Source organism: Leucoraja erinacea, chromosome 13 (genome assembly GCF_028641065.1).
Source record: "Leucoraja erinacea ecotype New England chromosome 13, Leri_hhj_1, whole genome shotgun sequence".
Lineage (NCBI taxonomy): Eukaryota > Metazoa > Chordata > Chondrichthyes > Rajiformes > Rajidae > Leucoraja > Leucoraja erinaceus.
The window spans coordinates 26,754,304-26,775,662 of NC_073389.1; the positions used below are offsets into that span (position 1 = coordinate 26,754,304).

Here is a 21,359-nt window from a genome sequence, read left to right on the forward strand (position 1 = left end):
AGTTGCAGCCTTTCAGCACCAGAGACCTTGGTTTGATCCTGATCTCTGGTGCTGTCTTGTGTGTGGAATTTGCACATTCTCCTTGAGACCTTCGCATGGGTTTCTTCTGGGTGCTCCGGTTTCCTCTCACATCCCAAAGACGTTCGGGTTTGTGGGTAAATTGACCTCTGTAAATTATTTCTTGTGTGTAGGGAGCGGATGAGAAAGTGGGATAACATAGTCCTAGTGTGAACGGGTGATCGTGGGCGGTGTTGACACAGTTTTAAAACTAAAAACTGAAACATTATAATCTTGTTCAAAATAGAAAATTAAATGCCTGGTCCACCTTAAAAAGAATGATCAATTTCACAATTTGGATATTAGATTTAAAGCATGTGCATATTTTCATGTCAGATCATAAAAGTTTTTGGATTCCGGCTCGGAAACATCTGTTTTCCAAATGTTACACCCGATATAAAATAGTGGACACAGACTGTCTCAGACAGTGGGTCCAGGCATCAGAAATGCATCTCAAGTGTGCCTACTTGCTTACGGGCCTAATCGTTGCGGTTTATGGTCAAAATTATCCCCCGCCTGATGTATATTGGGTCAATCAATATCGACAAGGTTTCAACTTCCAGTGTCCCGACGGCGAAGCATTGGTAGTAATACAGAGTTACTTTGATCAAAACGAAGGTCCTGATAGAGTTTGGAGTTTCGAATGCATGCCCACTCCCGAGGATTTAGGGCAGGTGACAGAATGCTGGTGGGATGATATAATGCACCCGGGTTTGGAATGGTAAGTTACCAATCATATAATTGTTATTTTGCTTCTCCTGCTCCACATCTACATGCTTTCTTCCAGGTCCATTTATTAATTCCTTTGTTGAAGAATCTGGTTGTTTTCAGATTGTTGCATATGTTTAGTTTTAGTTTAGAACGTGGAAACAGGCGTTTTGGCCCATTGAGTCCGCACCAACCAACAATCACCCATATAATAGTTCTATTCTACACATTAAGGACAATTTATAGACGACAATTAACCCACAAACATGCGCGTCTTTGGAATGTGGGAGGAAACTGCAGTAACCGAGGAAAGCCCACTCGGTCACAGGGAGAATGTACTAACTCTAAACTCCATACAGACAACAGCCGTAGCCAGGATCAAACTGTAAGCAGTTGTCGGCACCTATTTTCTGGGTTTAAATGCACATGAACTTCCGACCGTGGGAGAAAAGGGGGAAAGAAGATAAGACTATTGCCTTCCATCACAGTGGGGAATGTGGAGGAGCCGCTGTGCTGGATGTTTAAGTCAAAATTTTATGTAGTTATGTGTCTTGTTGCTTTTTTGGTGTGACTGTATGGCAAACCAAATTCCTCGTATGTTGCAAAACATACTTGGCTAATAAATTACAATTATGATTACGATTATGATTATGATTGTAAGCATGAAACAGCCACATGAATCAAATGTTTGTGCGAGAGTCGTGTGTTCTGGTCACACAAGTGCTGTTAGATTTCCTCCTCTCCGTGATGCAAGGTTAAGGAAGTGAAATGTATATGGCATGGAACTGCGCCAACAGTGGAAAGTTTGAAGTATACTTGGCCTTTCTGACCTAAAGCTTTAAGGAATGTTAACTTTGATTTAATATGAAATTACAGCTTCAATGGACACTCTTAATTGTTTAAAGATTAACTCCAATCAAATGCAAAGTACACGAAGAGCGTGTATACACTTTTCCTTCATTTCCTCTGATTTTCTGCTTCAGCTGTTTGTATTCACAAACTGTGTCATATTCTGCAGTGTAGTTCTGCTGGAGCTCTCTAGTTTTATACCCAAGTGGCTCATGAATAAAGCTCAAAACATTTGTGTAAAGACTTTCTTTTGGTGAGGTGAGTGAAGTAAATTGGAAGTACTACGATGGTTTTGAGAGTCAGTGAACTGATCATTTTTGGTCAGTGAACTGGTCTACGGACCTTTAATCTTATTGTGTGATTGTCTCTCACCCCCCCCCCCCCCCCCCCGCCCTGACTGTGTAGGTGGAAAGCAATTTAGAGAATATAGAAAAGAACAAATAAGGGATGATAGTCATAGGAAATGAGAAAGACCACAAGAAGCAGTTAGATGCAGTGGATATAGAAAGGAAGAAAGAAAGGAGGATTTTAGAGAGTGAGAAATTGATTGCAGAAAGTGCCCGTTACAAGAGACCCAGAGAGAAAGGAATAGTCTATAGAAGGGTCCCAAACAGAAACATCACCCCTCCATGTTCTCCAGAGATGCTGCCTGACCTGCTGAATTACTCCAGCATTTTGCGTTTATTTTTGTAAACCAGCATCTGCAGTTCCTTGTTTCAACATTCTTGGGCTGTTGTAGTAAATGCACAATTTTATCCTATCCCTGAATCATGCATTGTATTAATAACATAAAAAACATTTTAAGTAAATAGATGTACAGATATGAGGGTGAATTTCTATTCTTAAATGACTTGTAACTCTCAACAGTGGAGAGCTGAGGAGGCTGTATTGTTGAATATACACAAGGCTGTTAGGTTTTGGGGCTTTAGGGGAATCAGGATTTTATTATTTCAGTAGTAAAGTGAAATTAAAGCCAATGATTAGATCTGCCAAGATGAAACAGGCTGGAGGGGTTGAATGATCTACCCTTGCTCCTATTTCTAATGTGCAAGTAGTTTCTAATGGCCTCTCAACAAAAGCTCACTGCTTCTGGATTAGAACATAAAACATAGAACAATACAGCACAACAACAGGCCTTTCGGCCCAGTGTTTATGCTGAACATGATAGTAAGTTAAACTAATCTCCTCTGCCTGCACGTGAACCATACCCTTCCATTCCCTGCACATCTATGCGCTTATCTAAAAGCCTTTTAAATGCCACCATCATATCTGCCTCCACCAACACCCCTGGCAGCATGTTCCAGGTACCCACCATTCTCGCATTAAAAAAACGTACCCGGGACATCTCCTTTAGATGTTGCCCTTCTCATTTTAAAGCCATGTTTGCTCGGAGGACTTTCTTTAGCCAGAGGGTGGTGCATCTGTGGAATTCATTGCCACAGATGGCTGAGGAGGCCAAGTAATTTGATATTATTAAAGCGGAGAATGATAGGTTCTTGATTAGTAAGGGTGTCAAAGGTTACGGGACCAAGGTCGGAAAATGGGGTTGAGAGGGAAAAATAGGTCAGCCATGATCGAATGGTGGAGCAGACTCGATGATTGAAATTTCCAATAGTCGCATTATTTTTCTTCAGAATTCACTTTTGATAATTATTCTATTCCTCCCATCTACACCTCCTGTAAATCATTCGATTTTTTCCTCCTTTTCCTGTTGCAATACCACATTTTAGCAAACTGTAACATCAATCCATTTTGTCATTTAATCTGAAGGAACGCAGCGGGTCAGGCAGCCTGAATGTCTGAGGGGTCCCCGCCTGAAATGTCACCTGTCCATTCCTTTCACATCTGCTACCTGAACTGCTGAGTTCCTCCAGCCTTTTGTTTTTTGCTCAAGATTTCATTGTCTACAGTTCCTTGTGTTGTCATTTAATCTTTTCTGCTCTCCGTTCTATCACAGATCTTCACTCCACTGCCCCCACCCCTTTCCCTGCATCTTAAATCTGTGTTATCTCCAGTTTTTCATAGCATCAATAGAAGCTCCATGATTTGAAACGTTTAACTTTGGCCGGGAAACTCAACATTGTTTACTTTCCCAGTGCCGCATGCATGAAAATCTGATTTTTATCAGAGCGGAACATGATTATAATGTTTGCCAGAGTGAATCACTTCAATCTGTTATGTTAACTGGCCTTTTCCAGTCACCAGTCCCGCTTGCATGATTTCTGTGTCAGGTGGGCATCTGGTGTCATCAGTCACTCTGCAACTCAGACCATTACTGAGAATGAATTCTGCTACACAGTCAAAATAAGGTCTTAACAATGCTGCTTCCTCCAGCCTCAAATAAATAGGCTCTTTCTTTCAGGTTGGTGCTCAGAACTCAGACCCCTTTAATTTAGTTAATGGCTCAAAGATGAGAATAACTTTTTTCACACAGAGAGTGGTGAATCTCTGGAACTCTCTGCCACAGAGGGTAGTTGAGGCCAGTTCATTGGCTATATTTAAGAGGGAGTTAGATGTGGCCCTTGTGGCTAAGGGGATCAGGGGGTATGGAGAGAAGGCAGGTACGGGATACTGAGTTGGATGATCAGCCATGATCATATAAATGGCGGTGCAGGCTCGAAGGGCCGACTGGCCTACTCCTGCACCTAATTTCTATCTATTTCAAAGGCTCAATAGTTCTTTATTATCACATGTACCGAGGTACAGTGACATTCTCTTTTGGACATTACTGGTCCACCACCGATTTTCCGGCAACTCCTTTAATCCAGATAAAATTATGAGAATGCACTTAAAATACCCCCCCTGGAAGTCCCCCTGAAAATGTGGCGCCTAGACTGCCTGAGGTGGCCTAATGTACCTCATTGGGACTTATGCGCAAGTAAGTGGGCACATAGTGGATTTTCTTGAGGTACAGTGTGAAATGTTCCCATCCAAAATGTCACCTTATCCATGTTTGCCAGTGATGCTGGCTGACCCACCGAGCTACTCCAGCATTTTGTATCTTTCCTAAGTCCATACTAACCCATCAATCACCCATTCAAACTAGTTCTATGTACAGGTGCACAACCTTTTATCCGAAAGCCTTGGGACCAGACACTTGTCGGATTTCGGACATTTTCGGATTTCAGAATGGAAGATTTTTAGCGTAGATTAGGTAGGTAGCGCGGGCGGCTTGAAAAGTCTGGAGCTGCTGCCTCCTCCCGGGTGACCGGGAGAATCATTGCATAAATGTTAGTTAGTTAGTTTGGAGGGATTTTATGTGGTGGTGGTGGAGTCGGGGTGAAGGGGGAAACTTTAATTCTTAGTCCCCTACCTACCTGGTCGGCGACTCCCAACCTCGCGGAGCTGGGGGCTCCGTCCGGCCGCGGGCGGCGCTGGTTGTAGCTCCGACCCCGGCAACTCTACCCCTGGCTGCGAGGCGCTCCAAATCCAGCGCGGCCCGCGGCCGGACGTCCCAGCTCCGGGAATGTCGGGAGTCGGCGGCATCGCAGCGCTGGGATACCAGCGGGGAGCGAGCAATGCCTTACCGGGTCGCCGTGCGGCAAGCTCCGGAGCGCTGTGGCCGCCGACACACAACATCGCGGAGCGTCGCTGGATTTGGAACCGCGGAGCTGGGGGCTCCGTCCGGCCGCGGGCGGCGCCGGTTGGAGCTCCAACCCCGGCAACTCTACCCCTGGCTGCGCGGCTCTAAATCCAGCGACGCTCCGCGATGTTGTGTGTCGGCGGCCACAGCGCTCCGGAGCTTGCCGCTGCGACGCCGCCGACTCCCGACATTCGCGGAGCTGGGGCGTCCGGCCGCGGGCCGCGCTGGATTTGGAGCGCCTCGCAGCCAGGGGTAGAGTTGCCGGGGTCGGAGCTACAACTGGCGCCGCCCACAGCCCCACCGGCCACAGCGCTGCGGAGCTTACTGCACGGCGAACCGGTAAGGCACTGACCGCTCCCCGCCTCTCCGGCCAGGTAGGGGACTAAGAATTAAAGTTTACCCCTTCACATAAAAGCCCTCCAAACTAACTGACTAACATTTAAGCAATGATTTACAGATGTTTAAGCGTCTCCCGGTCTCCAGGGAGGAGGCAGCCGCTACAGTAGTACAGACCTGGGTTGACCGTGGGTCGTTTTGGGTCAAGTTTGGCGCCAAACGCGAGCTTTGGTGCGCAGACGACATCTGGAAAAAATGGCCGGTTTTCGGAGCTTTTCGGTTTCTGGAACACCGGATAAAAGGTTGTGCACCTGTATTGGAAGAGACCGGGTAGGCTGGAGTGAAGGAGGGTGAAGGGTGATCTGATAGAGGGATATAAAATTATAAGAGGCTGAGATAGGGCTGAGAGTCAGAATTTTCTTCCTTCAGTACAGGCATGAAACATAAGAGACTATGTTTAGATTAAGAGGTAGGAGTTTTAAAATTTAAGGGTAAGCATTTTACACAGAGAATGGTTGAATCTGGAACTTGTTGCCAGAGGAGGTGACGGAATTAGACACCATCACTGTTTAAGATAAATTTAGCTGGACACTTGAATAGGTAAAGCAGAGAAGGATGCGGACCTAAAGGGGGGGAAGTGGGATTGGTGCAGGTGGGCAAAATGACCATCAAGAACATAGTCATAGTCAAACAGTATGGAAACAGGCCCTTTGGCTAAACTTGCCCAAGGCAACCAACATGCTCCAATTTACACTGGTCCTGCCTACCTGCATTTGGCCCATATCCCTCTAAACTTGTCCTATCCATGTACCTGTCTAAATGTTTCTTAAACATTTCGATAGTACCTGCCTCAACTATCTCCTCCGGCAGCTCATTCCAAGCACCGACCAAACTTTGTGTAAAGAAAGTTGTCTCTCTGAGATCCATATTAAATCTTTCCCCCTCACCTTTGTGGTATTATGCAATAATAGTGTAAGGCTGGGCAGACGGGCACTAGGACCCTGTGTGACAGAAGCCAGGCTCCAGTAACCGGATGTGACTGGAACCCAGGGTGTGGGCAGTTAGGGAGTTGCCTGGGCTTGCACACGAGGCTTTTGCTGTTGCTGCTATTGTACAGATTAAAGATATACTCTGTTTACGTCGTCGTACGAGCCTTATTACAAGCATAACTCGACAACCTTGAACCTGTGTCCTCTGGTTCTTCATTCACCTACTCTGGGTAAACGACTCTGCTATTCCACTCATAATCTTGTACACCACCATAAGATCACCACCCCTCATCCTCCTGTGCTCCAAGGAATAAAGTCCTAGCATGCACAACCTGTAGCTCCGGCCCTCGAGTCCTGGCAACATCCTCATAAATCTTCTCCGCTCCATTTCCAGCTTAATAACATATTTCGTAAAGCAGGGTGGCTGGCCAAAGCTGAATGCAATACTTCAAATGTGGCCTCACCAATGTTTTGTACAATTGTACCATGACCTCACAACCTCTATACCCTAACTGATGAAGGCCAATGTGCCAAAAGCCTTCTTGATCACCCTTATCCACCTGTGACCACTTTCAAGGACAGGGTGGGCCCTTGACCTATTTTGCTGCTGTACGACTCCATAACATTACCCCTACCCCAAACACATCCAATCCACTGATATACCCTTAAGCCACTGAGCCTCACTATTAGATTTACTGCCATCCTTCCTTGTGCACACCTCAAAGGACCATCCAATAATGAAGTCTTAATTCTCAGTGGCAGATCCATAACCAAAATTGTTGGCAAGCACCATTTATCTCTAGATTAATGTATCCCTGTGGCTACTAAAGAATTTCTTGGCTTCTAATTTCTTTCTCCACAGAATTTTAGAGTTCAGTTTGAAATCGTTGTTGATCTTATTGAGTCCACACACAAGATTAGAAGTTGTTCAGCCAGAGCTGAACACACTTTCGGCATCTGCAAACAATGGTGTTTATCTTGCGCTTCTTGTGTGTGGTGGTGGAAAGATTGGTGAAAACAGGGCCGCCAAGTGAACACTCTTTCCTTGATAATTAGTTTAAACAAACTTTTATTTAAAACATAAGAATAATAATTTGAATTAAAAAATAGGGTTATGCGTGCTGTCCTCATTTCATTTTAATAGTTGCCCCTCTGTGTTGGGGAGAATAAAAATTAATTAATTTCCAATGGGATAAAAATAAACCAATATTCCAATCATTGAAGACAAAAGGAACTGCAGATGCTGGTCTAAAAAAAAGACACAAAGTGCCAGAGTAATTTAGCGGGTCAGGCAGCCTCTCTGAAGAACATGGATAGGCGAACATTCTTCTAATCTTTGAAACTTAAATGAAATATGGAATTTACATTTGAATGTGATTATCAAGTTTATAGGCATGTGTTCATTGCAATTTTCTGGGGAGCTTCAAACTTGATGTCCCGAGGAATAAAGTCATACAGCATAATCACAAGACGAAGATGAGTGACCTCTAATACTGAAACACGCCCGCTGCCAGTGGAAACACTTCTGCAATATAAACACACATTTATTGAACCTTTGGGATGCACTTGCAGCAGGATATCTCACATGCTGTGCCCCTCACTGTTTTTGCAACAAGAAAGCTCACATGCTGTCTTTCCAGGAGAGGGAACAGCTGGTGGCTGGCGGTGTAGTGGTGTAAATTTGGCAGCTGTCAGTGGAAAATGCTAAATTGCAACTCCACCAACATTAAGCCATGTGCAATTTCCAGGAACCCTGGTTTATGAGATGCCAGTTGGAACAAGTGTCCATTTTGGAATAGCATGTGACTGCACAATGTTTGGACAGATAGGAATTTGTATTTAAGGTATGTTATATAGCACTAACAACCCATCTCCAATTCAATTCGTAAATCTCTTGCACAATTCAGTGGAATTTAACTAGATTAGGTATATATATACTCTTATTGGACAGACTAGTTTAGTTTAGTTTAAACATTAGACTTTAGAGATACAGTGTGTAAGCAGGCCCTTCGGCCTACCGAGTCCGCGCTGACTAGCGACCACCCCATTTACTAGCACTATCCACCACACCAGGGACAATTTCCAATTTACAAAAGCCAATTAACTTACAAATCTGCATATCTTTGGAGTGTGAGAGGAAACCAGAGCACTCGGAGAAAACCCATGCAGTCATAGGGAGATCGTACTAACTTTGTACAGATACCACCTGTAATTAGGATTGAACCCAGGTCTCTTGTGTTGTAAAATTGCAACTCTACCGGTGCGCCACTGTGTCGCCCTAGTTTACTTTAATTTAGTTTGTTATTGTCACAAATACCTAGGAACAGTGAAAAGCTTTTGTTTGCATGCTATCCAGTCAAATAAACAACTATATATGAATATAATCAAGCACAGTGCACAGATAAAGGGTACAACATTTAGTGCAAAAAATAACCTTGAAGTGCAAGATATAATGTAGGCTAGGCTTGTATCTGAAGGCTTGTGTTGAGCAGCCCGCGCACAGGGCACAGCCCGTGGGGAGTGCGCAGCCCGCGGAGAGTGAGCAGCCTGCGGACTGCTTCTATGGCAGCCAGCACGACCAGCCGGAAGCTGCTGAGTTGAACTGGAAGCCTCTGAGTGAAGCCGGAGTGGGACCGGGATCTACTGCGTGAGGCCGAAAGCTTGGGAACTGCTGCGTGAGTGCGAGCTGTGTCTGCTGCGACCACCCCCTCCCCACACACCCCTTTCCCCCCCCCCCCCCCCCCCCCTTCCCCCCACACACCCCCCGTTTCACCACACCCCCCATCCCCCAACCCCCTTCCCCCTCACCCACCCCCCTCCCCTTCCACAAACAACCCCCTTCCCCACACCCCTCCTTCCCCACACCGAACGGGTCCCACTTAGTCTAGTATCTATTAAATACTTAAAACACTGATCTTGGATGTGTGTGTGTATAATCACATTATCTAGAAACAACAATGCTCTAATGGTAATTTTTTTACATATTCCTGTAGTTTTATCCCTTGGATTCAGAAATCATCTCATCTGAAAAATTCATGTTTTATTTCTCGAGTTATTTATGAAAATGTTCACAAATCTGAAATATCTTTAAAAATAAATGCTGATGACGTCACATGGGACTGCCCTGCAAGGATGTTTTCCACGATCTGCGAGTGACATCACACCCCCGCGAATCGCAGTCCTTTTATTGCTGTCCGCTCGCCGTGGCCCCGCCAGCTCGCCGTGGGCCCATCTGCTCGCCGTCTCCCCCCCCCCCCTCCTCCTCCTCTCTCTCCCCTCCTCCTATCCCCCTCCTCCTCTCCCCCCTCCCCTCCTCCCCTCCCTCCCCCCCTCTCCCCCCCCTCCCCCTCTCCCCTCCTCCCCCTCTCTCTCTCCCCCCACCTCCCTACCCCCACCCCCCCCCCTCCTCCCCACTCTTCTCTCTCCCCTTCCTCTCTGCCCTCTACTCTCTCGCACCCCTCCCCTCCCCTCCTCTCTACTCTCTCTCCCCTCTCCCCCCTTCCCCCTCTCCCGCTACCCCACCACCCTCTCCCCCTCCTCTCTCTACACCCCCTCTCCCCCTTCCCCCCCCCCTCCTCTCTCTCTCCCCCTCTCCCTCTCTCTCTCTCTCTCTCTCTCCCTCTCTCTCTCTCATCCCCCCCCCCCCCCCCCCCCCCCCCCTCCCCCCCCCCCCCCCTCCCCCCCTCCACGTGTGTGGGGGGTGGTTAGTGTGTATGTGATGCCACAGGCAGCCCCGATCCCCCCCGCAACCGCACGTTGAGGGAACGGGACCCAACGGGTCCCACTTGGTCTAGTATCCATCTAAACCTTTCCTATCCATGCACCTGTCTAAATGTTGCAATAGTATGTGCCTCTACTACCTCCTCCGGCAGCTCGTTTCCATTCACCCACCACCTTTGTGTGAAAAAGTTTGAACACTCCAGGTGATATTTTGAGACAGTGGTGGAAGCAAACTCTTTGAATCTTTTAAAGTCAGAAATAGGTAGATACTTGATAATTCAGGAGAAAAAGATTACTGCAGATAAATTGGAATGTGGGATTGAGATTCCAATTAGATCAGCCATGGACACGTGAAATGGTGGAGTAGACTTGAAGGGTAGCTCCTAATTTGTAAATTTGCAGGTGGCAGCATCTTAGGTGTTTTTAGAAATCCATATATACTTATAAAATGTAATTTAAATCAGCAAGCTTGGTTTGCCTTTTTAAAATCCAGACTGTTCACTAATTGCATTCTATGATTTAATCTGTAGTTTGACCTTTTCAAAACCTAATTTAGACATTAATTGATTTTACTTGATTTACCTTGACTTGCCATTTGCCATTTTAACATCTTCTGGTTTCTCCTTCCTTCCTAGATTAACCATTTTAAAGATAACTAAATCGTCAGTAATAAATGTTTACTGATTTATTGCTTGTACATACAAGCTGTACGATTGCACCTCTGGTTACCCCATTACAGGAAGGACATGGAGGGTTTGGAGAGGGTGCAGGTTTACCAGAATGCATCAGGGATTGGGATATTAGCTAGACTTGGATTGTTTTCTCTAGAATGTCGGAGGCTGAGGAGAAACCCGATAGAAGTCTATAAAATTGAGAGAGACATAGATAGTCAGAATCCTTTTCCTCAGAGTGGAAATGTCAAAGTCTAGAGGGCATAGCTTCAAGCTGAGAAGGGCAAAGTTTAATGGAGATGTGTGCCGAAATTATTTTTTACACAGAGGGTGGTGTGTACCTGGAACATGCTACCAGAGCGGGAGTAGTGGCAGATATGATACTGGTATTAAAGAGGCATTTAGATAGGCACATAGATATTCAGCGAATGGAGGGATATGGATCATTTGTAGGCAGATTCGATCAGTTTATCTTGGCATCATTTTCAGCATGGACATTGTGGGCTGAAGGGCCTGTTCTTGTGCTATACTGTTCTGAGTTCTATGTTCCATAAGTCAAGTGTTTGTAAGATGTGGTGGACCTGTATTTTCAAAAGCATGTGGTTTTATAACTTCTTCCCATCACATGATCTGGTCTACCTCCAGCACCACTAAGCTGGGACTTGAGAAGATTCATATCAATGCCCACACTTTTATTGAAAGTGGCAAAGCAAGACCTGAGTCTATTCCTATGCAGAGAGGGGTAAAGCAGAGACCTGATTCCCCAAGTTTGTTTTTAACATCAGAAATCCCATGATTTACACCTGATAAGGTTCACTACTTAAAAAACAGACAACTCACAATAACGTTAGGTAAACCAACTCAAGTTTTACTGATCATCAGCCGGCGGAAGTGATGGGGATACACCAGTCAAGTAAGCAACAGACTTCCCCGTGCTGCAAACTTCAATGAACAAAGATTTGCATGGTGTTTTATACTGTGTGTCACTTAATCACATTCCAAAGATGTTAGTAATGGCCACAAGATGCAGCCAATATACATCACTACATGATGTTTCTGAGCTTGTCTCTTATCAATTAGTAGACACAAGGACTTTTAAATGCATCTTATCACGGTTGGTACGGTGCTCTCTTATCAGACCCAGGACAGAGATACTTTGAAGTGCAGGACACCGGGACATTTCAAGCGGCATCTTATCGCCCAGTTGGTACTTCCATCTAGAGCAAGGCAGGTTGGAAGAGATGCAAAGGCATCATGTCATTGTCTCAATATAGCATCAACCTGAGTCAGTTGGTAGCCTCAGATGATACTTGACATTTCTCTCATCTCAGTTTGGACAATACAAGCTACAATATGCACAACCTAGTCAAGTCTCTCTCCAGCTACAACCTAGTCAAGTATTCCACCATGTATCTTTTATATATTTAAAAATATTTAACCTTTTCACCCCTCTCTGCATAGGAATAGACTTGGACCTTGCTTTGCCACTTTTAATAAAAGAAAAATCATTAGGGTGTTTTCACTCCAAATACCTAAAAGCAGCTGCTAAGAAATGGTCAGCTCTTCCAAGGCAGCAACAGTATGGTAGCATGAAGATTGCCAGAGAAGTGAGTGATAGGGGGCTTCTGCCTTGTGGTCTCTCCCCCAACAAGATGATCTGATCTATTTGACCACTTAGTCATATGTGGCTCCAAACCAATCCTTTGTCTGTGCTCGTCGAAGGTGCAGTGATGGCATCACTTTGAAGAGGCTCGTATCGAGCTGCTGTGATTTAGACTTTAGACTTTAGCGATACTGCGTGGAAACTTGCCCTTTCGCCCACTGACTAGTAGTCACTCTGTACACTAGCACTATCCTACATACTAGGGACAATTTTTACTGAAGCCAATTAACCTACAAACCTGTAGGAAAGAACTGCAGATGGTGGGTTAAATCAAAGGTAGACACGAAATGCTGGAGTGACTCAGCGGGACTGACAGCATCTCTAGAGACGTGGGAGAAAACCCACCTGATCACATGGAGAACATACAAACTCCGTACAGACAGCATCCGAGATCAGGATCAAACCTGGTTCTCTGGTGCTGTGAGGCTGCAACTCTACCCCTGCATCATTGTGTCACCTGAGTATTATTGTTAGCATTTCTGTTGGACATACAATGAGCCTGATAGAGGTTGTGGATATGATGTTGATTAAATGCCTATCACTTTATAATGTGTGCTCAGCGTTTCCTTATAATTTTGCTGTGTGATATGTGTGAGTTGCAGTTACTCCATTTATTGCTAGTTTCTATCCATAAATTCGTAAGTACTTTCAGATGACATCATTAGACCTTCTTATAACACAGTGCTTCTAAGCATCATTCACCTTAATGTGTTTGTCATCACACACACCAAAGTAAATTGGATTCAGAAGTGCTGGGGTGAAATTCTCAATGGCTGACAATTAATATGGAAACAATCATTAGCATAACTTAGCATGTGTGAAATGGCTTTCTATCTGCAAATTACACAAGTGGGTCCAATTTCAATGCAATACATTTTCTTTCACTGACAGTACATGATCATTTATGTATCTGACGAAAGACCCATTGAGATTCTGTGCTATAAACTGTGCTTATTTACTTATAATTATAATTTCCCAAATGTTCTCCAAAATGCAAAGTGCTGGGGGAACTCAGTGGGTCAGGCAGCATTTGGGGAGGGAATGGACAGACCACATTTTGGGTCACCTTGGATGCTACCTGTGTGGAGTTTGCATGATCTCTCTGTTTCCTCCGGGTGCTCGGGCTTCCTCCCGCATCCCAAAGATATGCAGATTTGTAGGTTAATTGGTCTCTGTAAATTGTCCCTCGTGTCAAGGGAGTGGATGCGAAAGTGGGATAACTAGTGAGAACATGTGATCAATGGTTGCCGTGGACTCAGTGGACCGAAGGGGCTGTTTTCATGTTATATCTCTAAACTAAACTAAAATAAACTAAACTAAGTTGTCTTCTTTAAAATCACTCCCCCCCCCCATCCTCCGTCACCCATTTTATCCAATCCCCCAGGCCCCCAAATAAGCTTTGATCCCTCACTTCTCTGGCAGATGTATGATGCCATCAACTTATGGGCATGTTAGTTCATTTTCACTGGATAATAAAAACAAACTATTCAGACATTTTATTCATTCTTCATTTGGATGAAATCCCAACCTCCCAATCAAAGATTAATTTGGAAGTTGGACTTTATAGCCTGAATTATCGAACAATGGCGGATCTGTATGTGATGGTAACAACTGTACTCTTCATTTGATGTTCAGATAACCTGCATTTAATCACCTATTTCTGGTCTGCTTTGCAAATGATAACATTTGATCACTGCTTATTTCAAGGTACCACACTTGTACAAACAATGGTATTGTAGCTGGAATACAAAGCCGATACTTTGAGAGCGTTCAAGATCGGGACTGGCAGTTCCTCTGCTGCAAATACAACAGAAGATGCCCGTATCAATGCCGGTTAGTTGACATTTATTCAATATTTTTCCTATTAATTCTGGTCCCTCGCATACGTAAATGTTGCTTTCCCTACAGATGTGTAAAGGAGGTGAGGAGTTAAGTTACAGTCATGCACCACGGAAACAGACCCTGCAGTCCAACTTGCCCATGCCAACCAAGATGCTCCAGCTAAGCTCCCATTTGCCCACATTTGGCCCATATTGCTCTGAAGGTTTCCAATCCATGTACCTGTCCAAATGTCCTTTAAATTTGTTAATTAGAACATCTGTGTCATTTAATATGTCGAACAGCACAGCACAGGAACAGGCCTTATTGCCCACAACGTCAGAGCCGAACATCCAGAGCCAGATTTAGAAGAGAGGCCATAGGCTATTCCACTTGTGAGGCCCCTCCCAATCCCCCACCCCCACGAAGTTAACGTTTGCTCTCGCTTTCTTGTTAAGTAGGTCAACATGGCATTCCTGGGCTTCTCTGAGTTTTCATGAGTTTGGATAAGACAGGAGTTTTGTCAATCATCAAACCCTTCAGAGGCTGAATGATGTAGCAGAAGATGCAATGTTTGGAAAGAGTTTACAAAAAAAGCAATATATCCAGCCTTTTGAGGGAGAATACACAAGCCAGTCTTGGCTATATGTTTCTCCATTGACTTTTGTTGAATAAAAAAGAACTTTTGTGCAAAACCTAGACTGTTTTTTATACACCCGCTTGGAATTTTAAAATGGTCCACAATGATGCTGAACTTGAGAGGGGCCCCTTTCTACCCAATAGGATACGTCCTCATGTGATAATTCTGTCCACAAACCAACGTCTGTTACAGTAGAAGGTAGACAAAAATGCTGGAGAAACTCAGCGGGTGAGGCAGCATCTATGGAGCGAAGGAAATAGGCTTTTTTCGTTTCGGGTCGAGGCCCTTCTTCAGACTGAGTAGATCTATGTTTGGCATTATCTATATCTGAGTCTGGAATACCTTGGACTTGGCCTACCTTAGCAGGTGTGAGCTGAAAACTCTGACTATCCACATTATTTTCTTGTTGCTCTTTAACCTCTCCCTGTCCATTAAGTGACTCTTGAATTAGTTCTATATTTTCATTTTGAGCCGGCATCATGGCTGCTTTCTCATATTCAGCTTGCTGTCCCACGTCCTGATTCGCTGTTTCTGTTTCATGGAGGTTTTCTTCTGGTTGAATGCTAGTAGTTGGCTGGATAGCTCCACCACACTGATTTCCTTGTGTTAGTATCAATGCTTCACCGCTGGCACGTTGCCTCTGTCAGTGGCTGATCCAAGAAAGCAGTGATTGGTCTTAACTTCTTTACCGTGTCATTTTCAAGTCTCTTTCTCTTGCGCTTGCTAGCACCACTTTTTCAAATATTTTACTCATGCTCAGATTAGAATCTGAAAATAAAAAGTAAAATTAATCTTCAATAGTTATTAGAAAGGAAAACATGAAGGGGCGTTCTCACAAAATGGGATCCACTTATGCTGTGTAGTGGATCTCATTTGAAGAACATTTTTTTTCTGTATAATATTTGGGAAATATTTTTTAAAGAATTGCTCCTTATTGACAATTATATTGCAAAATCTGAATCGAATCTGATCAAATCTGCTTCCAAAAACCGTTTACAAAACGAGAATGCTTTTTCCTATCGTTAACAAAGATGCTACAAATAAGCAGTTTTATTAGTAAACTGACAGTGGCAGCCACAACACTACACAGTAGGTTTATAGCAATGATTATCAGCTCTACCCCTAGCAATGCTCCTTGCAAACTTCCTAGTTCAAATATCTTTGCACTTTCCTACTTACCTCTGAGTTTTGACTTTTGAAGCCTGCAAGTATCCAAAGATGCTCCCTACATCCTCCATCGCTGCTTACTGGAGCACGCGTGAATGTTTGCTGGACCCCGGTGCCACCAGATTGACACCGATGTGCAGCCGAGCATGGATAAGGGGCTGGAAAGCTACGCTTTTTAAAAATGTATTCATTGCCAGTGCTGGTGTCGAGTTATCGGCTTAAAACAGGATTATTCTGAAATGGAGGGCAAGTAAAATTACTGAAGGGTTGTTTAGAGACTACAGTGCGTTGTGACAGCATATGTAAGAAAGGCCTATGACAGTGTCAAAAATATTATACACCTTGGCCGGAGGCCCCCTAGATTTTGGGGCCCTAGGCTTCAGCCTGCCAGGCCTATATGTAAATCCGGCACTACGAACATCGTGCCAAATTATCTAATCACTTCTGCCTGCACACGATCCATACACTTCCATTTCCTGCATAATCACGTGCCTCTTTAAAAGCTACCTAAATGCCGAATCATATCTGCATCTACCACCAGTCCTGGTAGCGCATTTCAGACATCGATCGCCTTTTATGTAAAAAAAAATCCCTATCTCACCTTAATGCTAATATTTGACATTTCCACACTGGGAAAAAGGTTCTGACTGTCTACCCTATCATCACCTCTCGTCATTTTATAAACTTCTATTTGGTCTCCCCTCAACCACTGATGTTCCAGAGAAAACAATCCAAGTTTGCCCAACCTCTGTTTATAGCTAATACACTCTAATCTAACTCACAGTCGATCCTCTATCTTCCGGTTGCGAAACATTTTACCTCCACCTCCCATTCCCATCGTGATTTCTGGCCTGGGCATCCTCTACTCAGAGTGGGGCCACACACAAATTGCACCTCACATTTCGCTGGGCAGCTTACAACCCAGCAGTATGAACGTTGATTTCTCTAATTTCCCTGCATTCCCTCTCACCCCCCCCCCAACTCTTGTCGTCCTACTGCTGCCACTGTTGGCATCTTTGTATCCCTTCGTTATCAACTCTTCCACAACCAACAATGTGCCATTATGAGCTCCACCCTTCCTTGGTCATCTGTTGCCAGCCCTCATTTGTTCTGGCCTTTTTCCACCTCCAGTCATGCCCCCCCCCCTCTTATTTTCAGTCTGAAGATGGGTTCCGACCCAAAACGCCACCCGTCGTTTTTCTCCAGAGAAGCTGCCTGGTCTCCAGCACTCTAATCTAGACTTCATGATTATGTTTGAGCCTCAAAAGCTAAAAGAGATTGTTATCATTCAAACAATGTGCATTATTAACTTGTTTTTTGGCCCCAGGATCTGTACACTAGTGCAGTAAATAGCATTTATCAGTTAGCTGTATAGTCTATATTCTATTTGCAAGGTCAGACAAGCTGAGCTTTGTTTTAATATGGTTCCTTTAGAACAGTCTGTTGGAACAATAGTCAGCCCCTCAACTTTAGAGAACAAACTGAGGGCAATTTTGGAAAAGGGTGAACACAGACAAAGGGTCTGTGCTCCTCAGATATAACTGTTTAAAAGTCGAGTTTCATGCCCAAATTTTGGAATTAAAGGCCATAGACTTAAGGGCAGCTATAAGGTGAAAAGGGGAAAGTTTAAAAGAGATATACGGGACAGGTTCATAGAGAGTGGTGAGTGCCTGGAATGCGCTGCAAGAGTTGGTGGTGGAGGCAGGTACCATAGTGACATTTAAGAGGATATATACCTATGTATGTATATGTAAATGCAGGAAATGGAGGGATATGATCACATGCAGGCAAAAGAGTTTAATTTAACTTGAAACCATGTTTGACGGATATAGTGCGCTGAAGGGCCTGTCCCTGTGCTGTACTGTACTACGTTCTATATAATTATTGATTGCTGTGAGATTAATATAGAGTAAATGAGCAGAGGGCCTACAGAACAGGGCTCAATGGCACAAGAGGAAATTAGTACTGCAGGCTCGATTGTACAGCGGATTCTGAGGTAATTTGTCACATTGCGCAGGTATAGGTAGAAGAGGCTTCGAGGGATATGGACCAAGTGCAGGCAACTGGGACTATCTTAGTTGGGAGATCTTATCGGCATGGATGAACTGTGCCGAAAGCACCGTTTCCATGCTGTTTGGCTCTGTGACTATGTCACAAAACACGGCTCATTTGATTGGTACCGTATTGCGGAGATTTGTGTTTACTCACTGGTAATGAGATTAAAACCAGGATCCTCAGGTTAGATGTTAGATGTTAAGCCATGGAAGAGACCAAAGGCCATCTTCAATGACAACAGGTTTGCCTTGATGATCTTGCCAGAGTAAGTTAGGTCTTGTCATAAACTTTTAACATATAATTCCCCAGGACAATATTCACTTGGCTGTAATTTTTTATAATGGAATAAATTAACACTTTGTGTGATTGCAAGGCAAACAACTGACGTCCCTGAGCAATATGAAGAAGAAGGACATTTTGTGATGCCACAATACGGCTATTTCATCAGGGGAGCTGGAACTACTTTTTCAGCTGTGTCAAGGTTGGTATAAATATGAAAAATCTATCAATACACTTGCTTGTAATTATTGTTTCAAATAATGAGGTTAACTATACACTTTGCTTGAAGGTAATCATGTATTAAATTAAAATAGTATTGGCAGAAAAGATTGGAGCTATAGGGAGAGGTTGACTGAGCTATAGGGAGAGGTTGACTGAGCTATTGGGTTGACTGAGGTATACGTATGGAGAGGTTGAGCAGACTAGGACTTTATTCGTTGGAGCGCAGGATGAGGGGGTGATCTTATAGAGATCATGAGAGGAATAGATAGGGTAAATGCACAGTCTTTTACCCAGAGTAGGGGAATCAAGAACCAGAGGACAGAGGTTTAAGGTGAGAAGGGAAAGGTTTAATAGGAACCCGAGCAGGCAGCTTCTTCAGACAGAGGGTGGTGGGTATATGGAACGAACTGCCAGTGGAGGTAGTTGAGGCAGGTACTATCACAACATTAAAAAAACCCCATCTGGACATGTACATGGGTAGGATAGGTTTAGAGGGATATGAGCCAAATGCAGGCAGGTGAGGCTAGTGCAGATGGGGCATGTTGGTCAGTGTGGGCAAATTGGGCTGAAGTTCCAGACTTTCCATGCCACCTGATTCTATGATCCAAAGTAAATACTAAACTACATAGCAAAAGTATTATTTTCTAACTAATTGCCTAGAACTTGCTCACTTATTTTAGTTTAGTTTAGAGATACAGCGTGGAAACAGGCCCATCAGCCCACCGAGTCCACGCCGACCATCGATCATGCGTTCACACTAGTTCTATGCTCTTCTTGTTGTTGCGTATGGCGTGTGCAGCCTAAAGCTGTAGGACAACTTGTTCTATTTGATCTTATTTGATTGTGCACGCCGGGTTGATTGCATTCATCGAAACACGTGAAGGTTGCAATCTTCCACCCCAGTTCGATGTTATCGCGCTGTCATATCCTACATACTAGGAGAAATTTACAGAAGCCAATTAACCTACAAACCTGCACGCTTTAGGAATGTGGATGGAAACCAGCACCCGGAGAAAACCCATGATGTCACAGTGCAACGATGCAAATTCCACACAGACAACGCCCGTAATCAGGATCAAGCCCGTGTCTCTGGCACTGTGTGGCAGCAGCTCTAGCACTGTGTCACTGTGCTATTATTCTACTTGAATGTTATTTCCATTTGATAGAGCAGCATCCAAACTGCATTTAACAATTATTTGCTTATTTACAGGGATCGTCAATGGAAATACATAATCTGTCTGATGACCACCTTTGACTGTCCTTTTGACAACCTGTAGACGTTGCAAGCTGAGTCCTGATATTGACCAGGGAACAAGATATGTTTAGCTGAGTTGCCTCTATTAATAAAAAATCTCTTCTGCTCTCTAAACAATTTCTTTAAAAGAAAGCAATGCACGCAACGGGAGTGTTTTCACGGGCTTTTGGTAAAGCATTCATTCAAGCTCCACCCTGTTCGAAGGAGCTTCGTTATTTTGGCTGTTTAAAACTCGCTCAAGTAAATCGCTTTATTATCGTTAAAAATAAAGAATTTTACTTTACTCGATCGTCTCGACTCGCCAAACAATGCACTTTCACAACATTATGTGCATATTCATGGTTCTGCCTGGATTCCTGTGTAGAGTTAATGTTATCTTCATAGATTGTAAATACTTTAGCTAACACCACTAAAAGGTAATAGAACGCAGAGTGCTGGAGAAGCTCAGAGGGTCATGCAGCATCTTTGGAGAACATGGATAAGTGACGTTTCGGGTCAGCACCCTTCTTCAGACGGGCGCGGAGGGGGGAGTGAGCTGGAAAAGGAAATGGGGCAGGACAAAGCCTGGCAAGTGGTAGGTGAAGGGGATTTTATATCGAAGTCTCGTGATGAGACTACTTGAAGAACCCGCCAGCCCACATGCGTGTCAATACGTCGACACATGGCGCGGGATTCGGAGCAGTTCGAAACTGCTCCGGCAGGTAAGAATTTGTTTTTTTCAGGAATTGGCCGCTGCTCCGAAGATAGGTGCAGTGGACCCGGAGAAGCTGACGGGCACAGCTCGTACAGCTACCGCCGATGGAGGCTCCGAACAGGAGCAGGCAGCCGGACTCAAGCAGCTGACAGGTGCAGCTCATACAGCTACTGCCGATGGAGGCTTTGAACGGGAGCAGGTGGCTGGACTCCAAAAGCCGACGGGCTCAGCCCGTATAGCTACCGCCGTGGAGACTCCGAACGGGAGCAGGCGGCCGGACTCGAGCAGCTGACGGGGGTGGCCCGTACAGCTACAGCTGGTGAGGTTGTACAGCCACGGCTTAAAATCAGCTGCCGTCTTGAGGTTGACGGGTGCGGCCCGTGCAGCTACCACCGTAGAGGCTCCAAAAGAGAGCAGGCAGTTGACCGCGGTGAAGCTGACGTGAGCTACCCGTTCAGCCACCGTGTAGGCTCCAGAAGGGAGCAGGCAGCGATTGGCGGAGAAGCTGACGGGCACGACCCGTACAGCTACCTTCGCTGAAGCTCCGGAAAGGAGCAGTCCGGAGTCACTAGATGGCCCCACAAAAACAGCCTGTTGAACCTGGCTTGCAGTACTGGCAGGCGTGACCTGTCAAGTGAGGCCCGCTGAGGCTC

General features: G+C 44.8%; 1 protein-coding gene across 1 annotated transcript; it reads left to right on the top strand.

Moving 5' to 3' along the window:
- Positions 1–409: 409 nt before the first annotated feature.
- dpt (dermatopontin) lies at positions 410–20,295 on the top strand. The gene is made up of 4 exons (XM_055644662.1): positions 410–778; positions 14,284–14,409; positions 18,630–18,737; positions 19,968–20,295. Exons 1-4 carry the CDS (start codon positions 504–506, stop codon positions 20,032–20,034), a joined length of 576 nt encoding a protein of 191 aa, XP_055500637.1. The 5' UTR covers positions 410–503; the 3' UTR covers positions 20,035–20,295.
- The last annotated feature ends 1,064 nt before the right edge of the window (positions 20,296–21,359 follow it).

Coding starts and splice junctions, on each gene's coding strand:
- dpt (XM_055644662.1), top strand. CDS start 504: ATGCATCTCAAGTGTGCCTACTTGCTTACGGGCCTAATCGTTGCGGTT. Junction 779..14,283: donor ATGCACCCGGGTTTGGAATG/GTAAGTTACCAA, acceptor GCTTATTTCAAG/GTACCACACTTGTACAAACA. Junction 18,738..19,967: donor ACTTTTTCAGCTGTGTCAAG/GTTGGTATAAAT, acceptor GCTTATTTACAG/GGATCGTCAATGGAAATACA.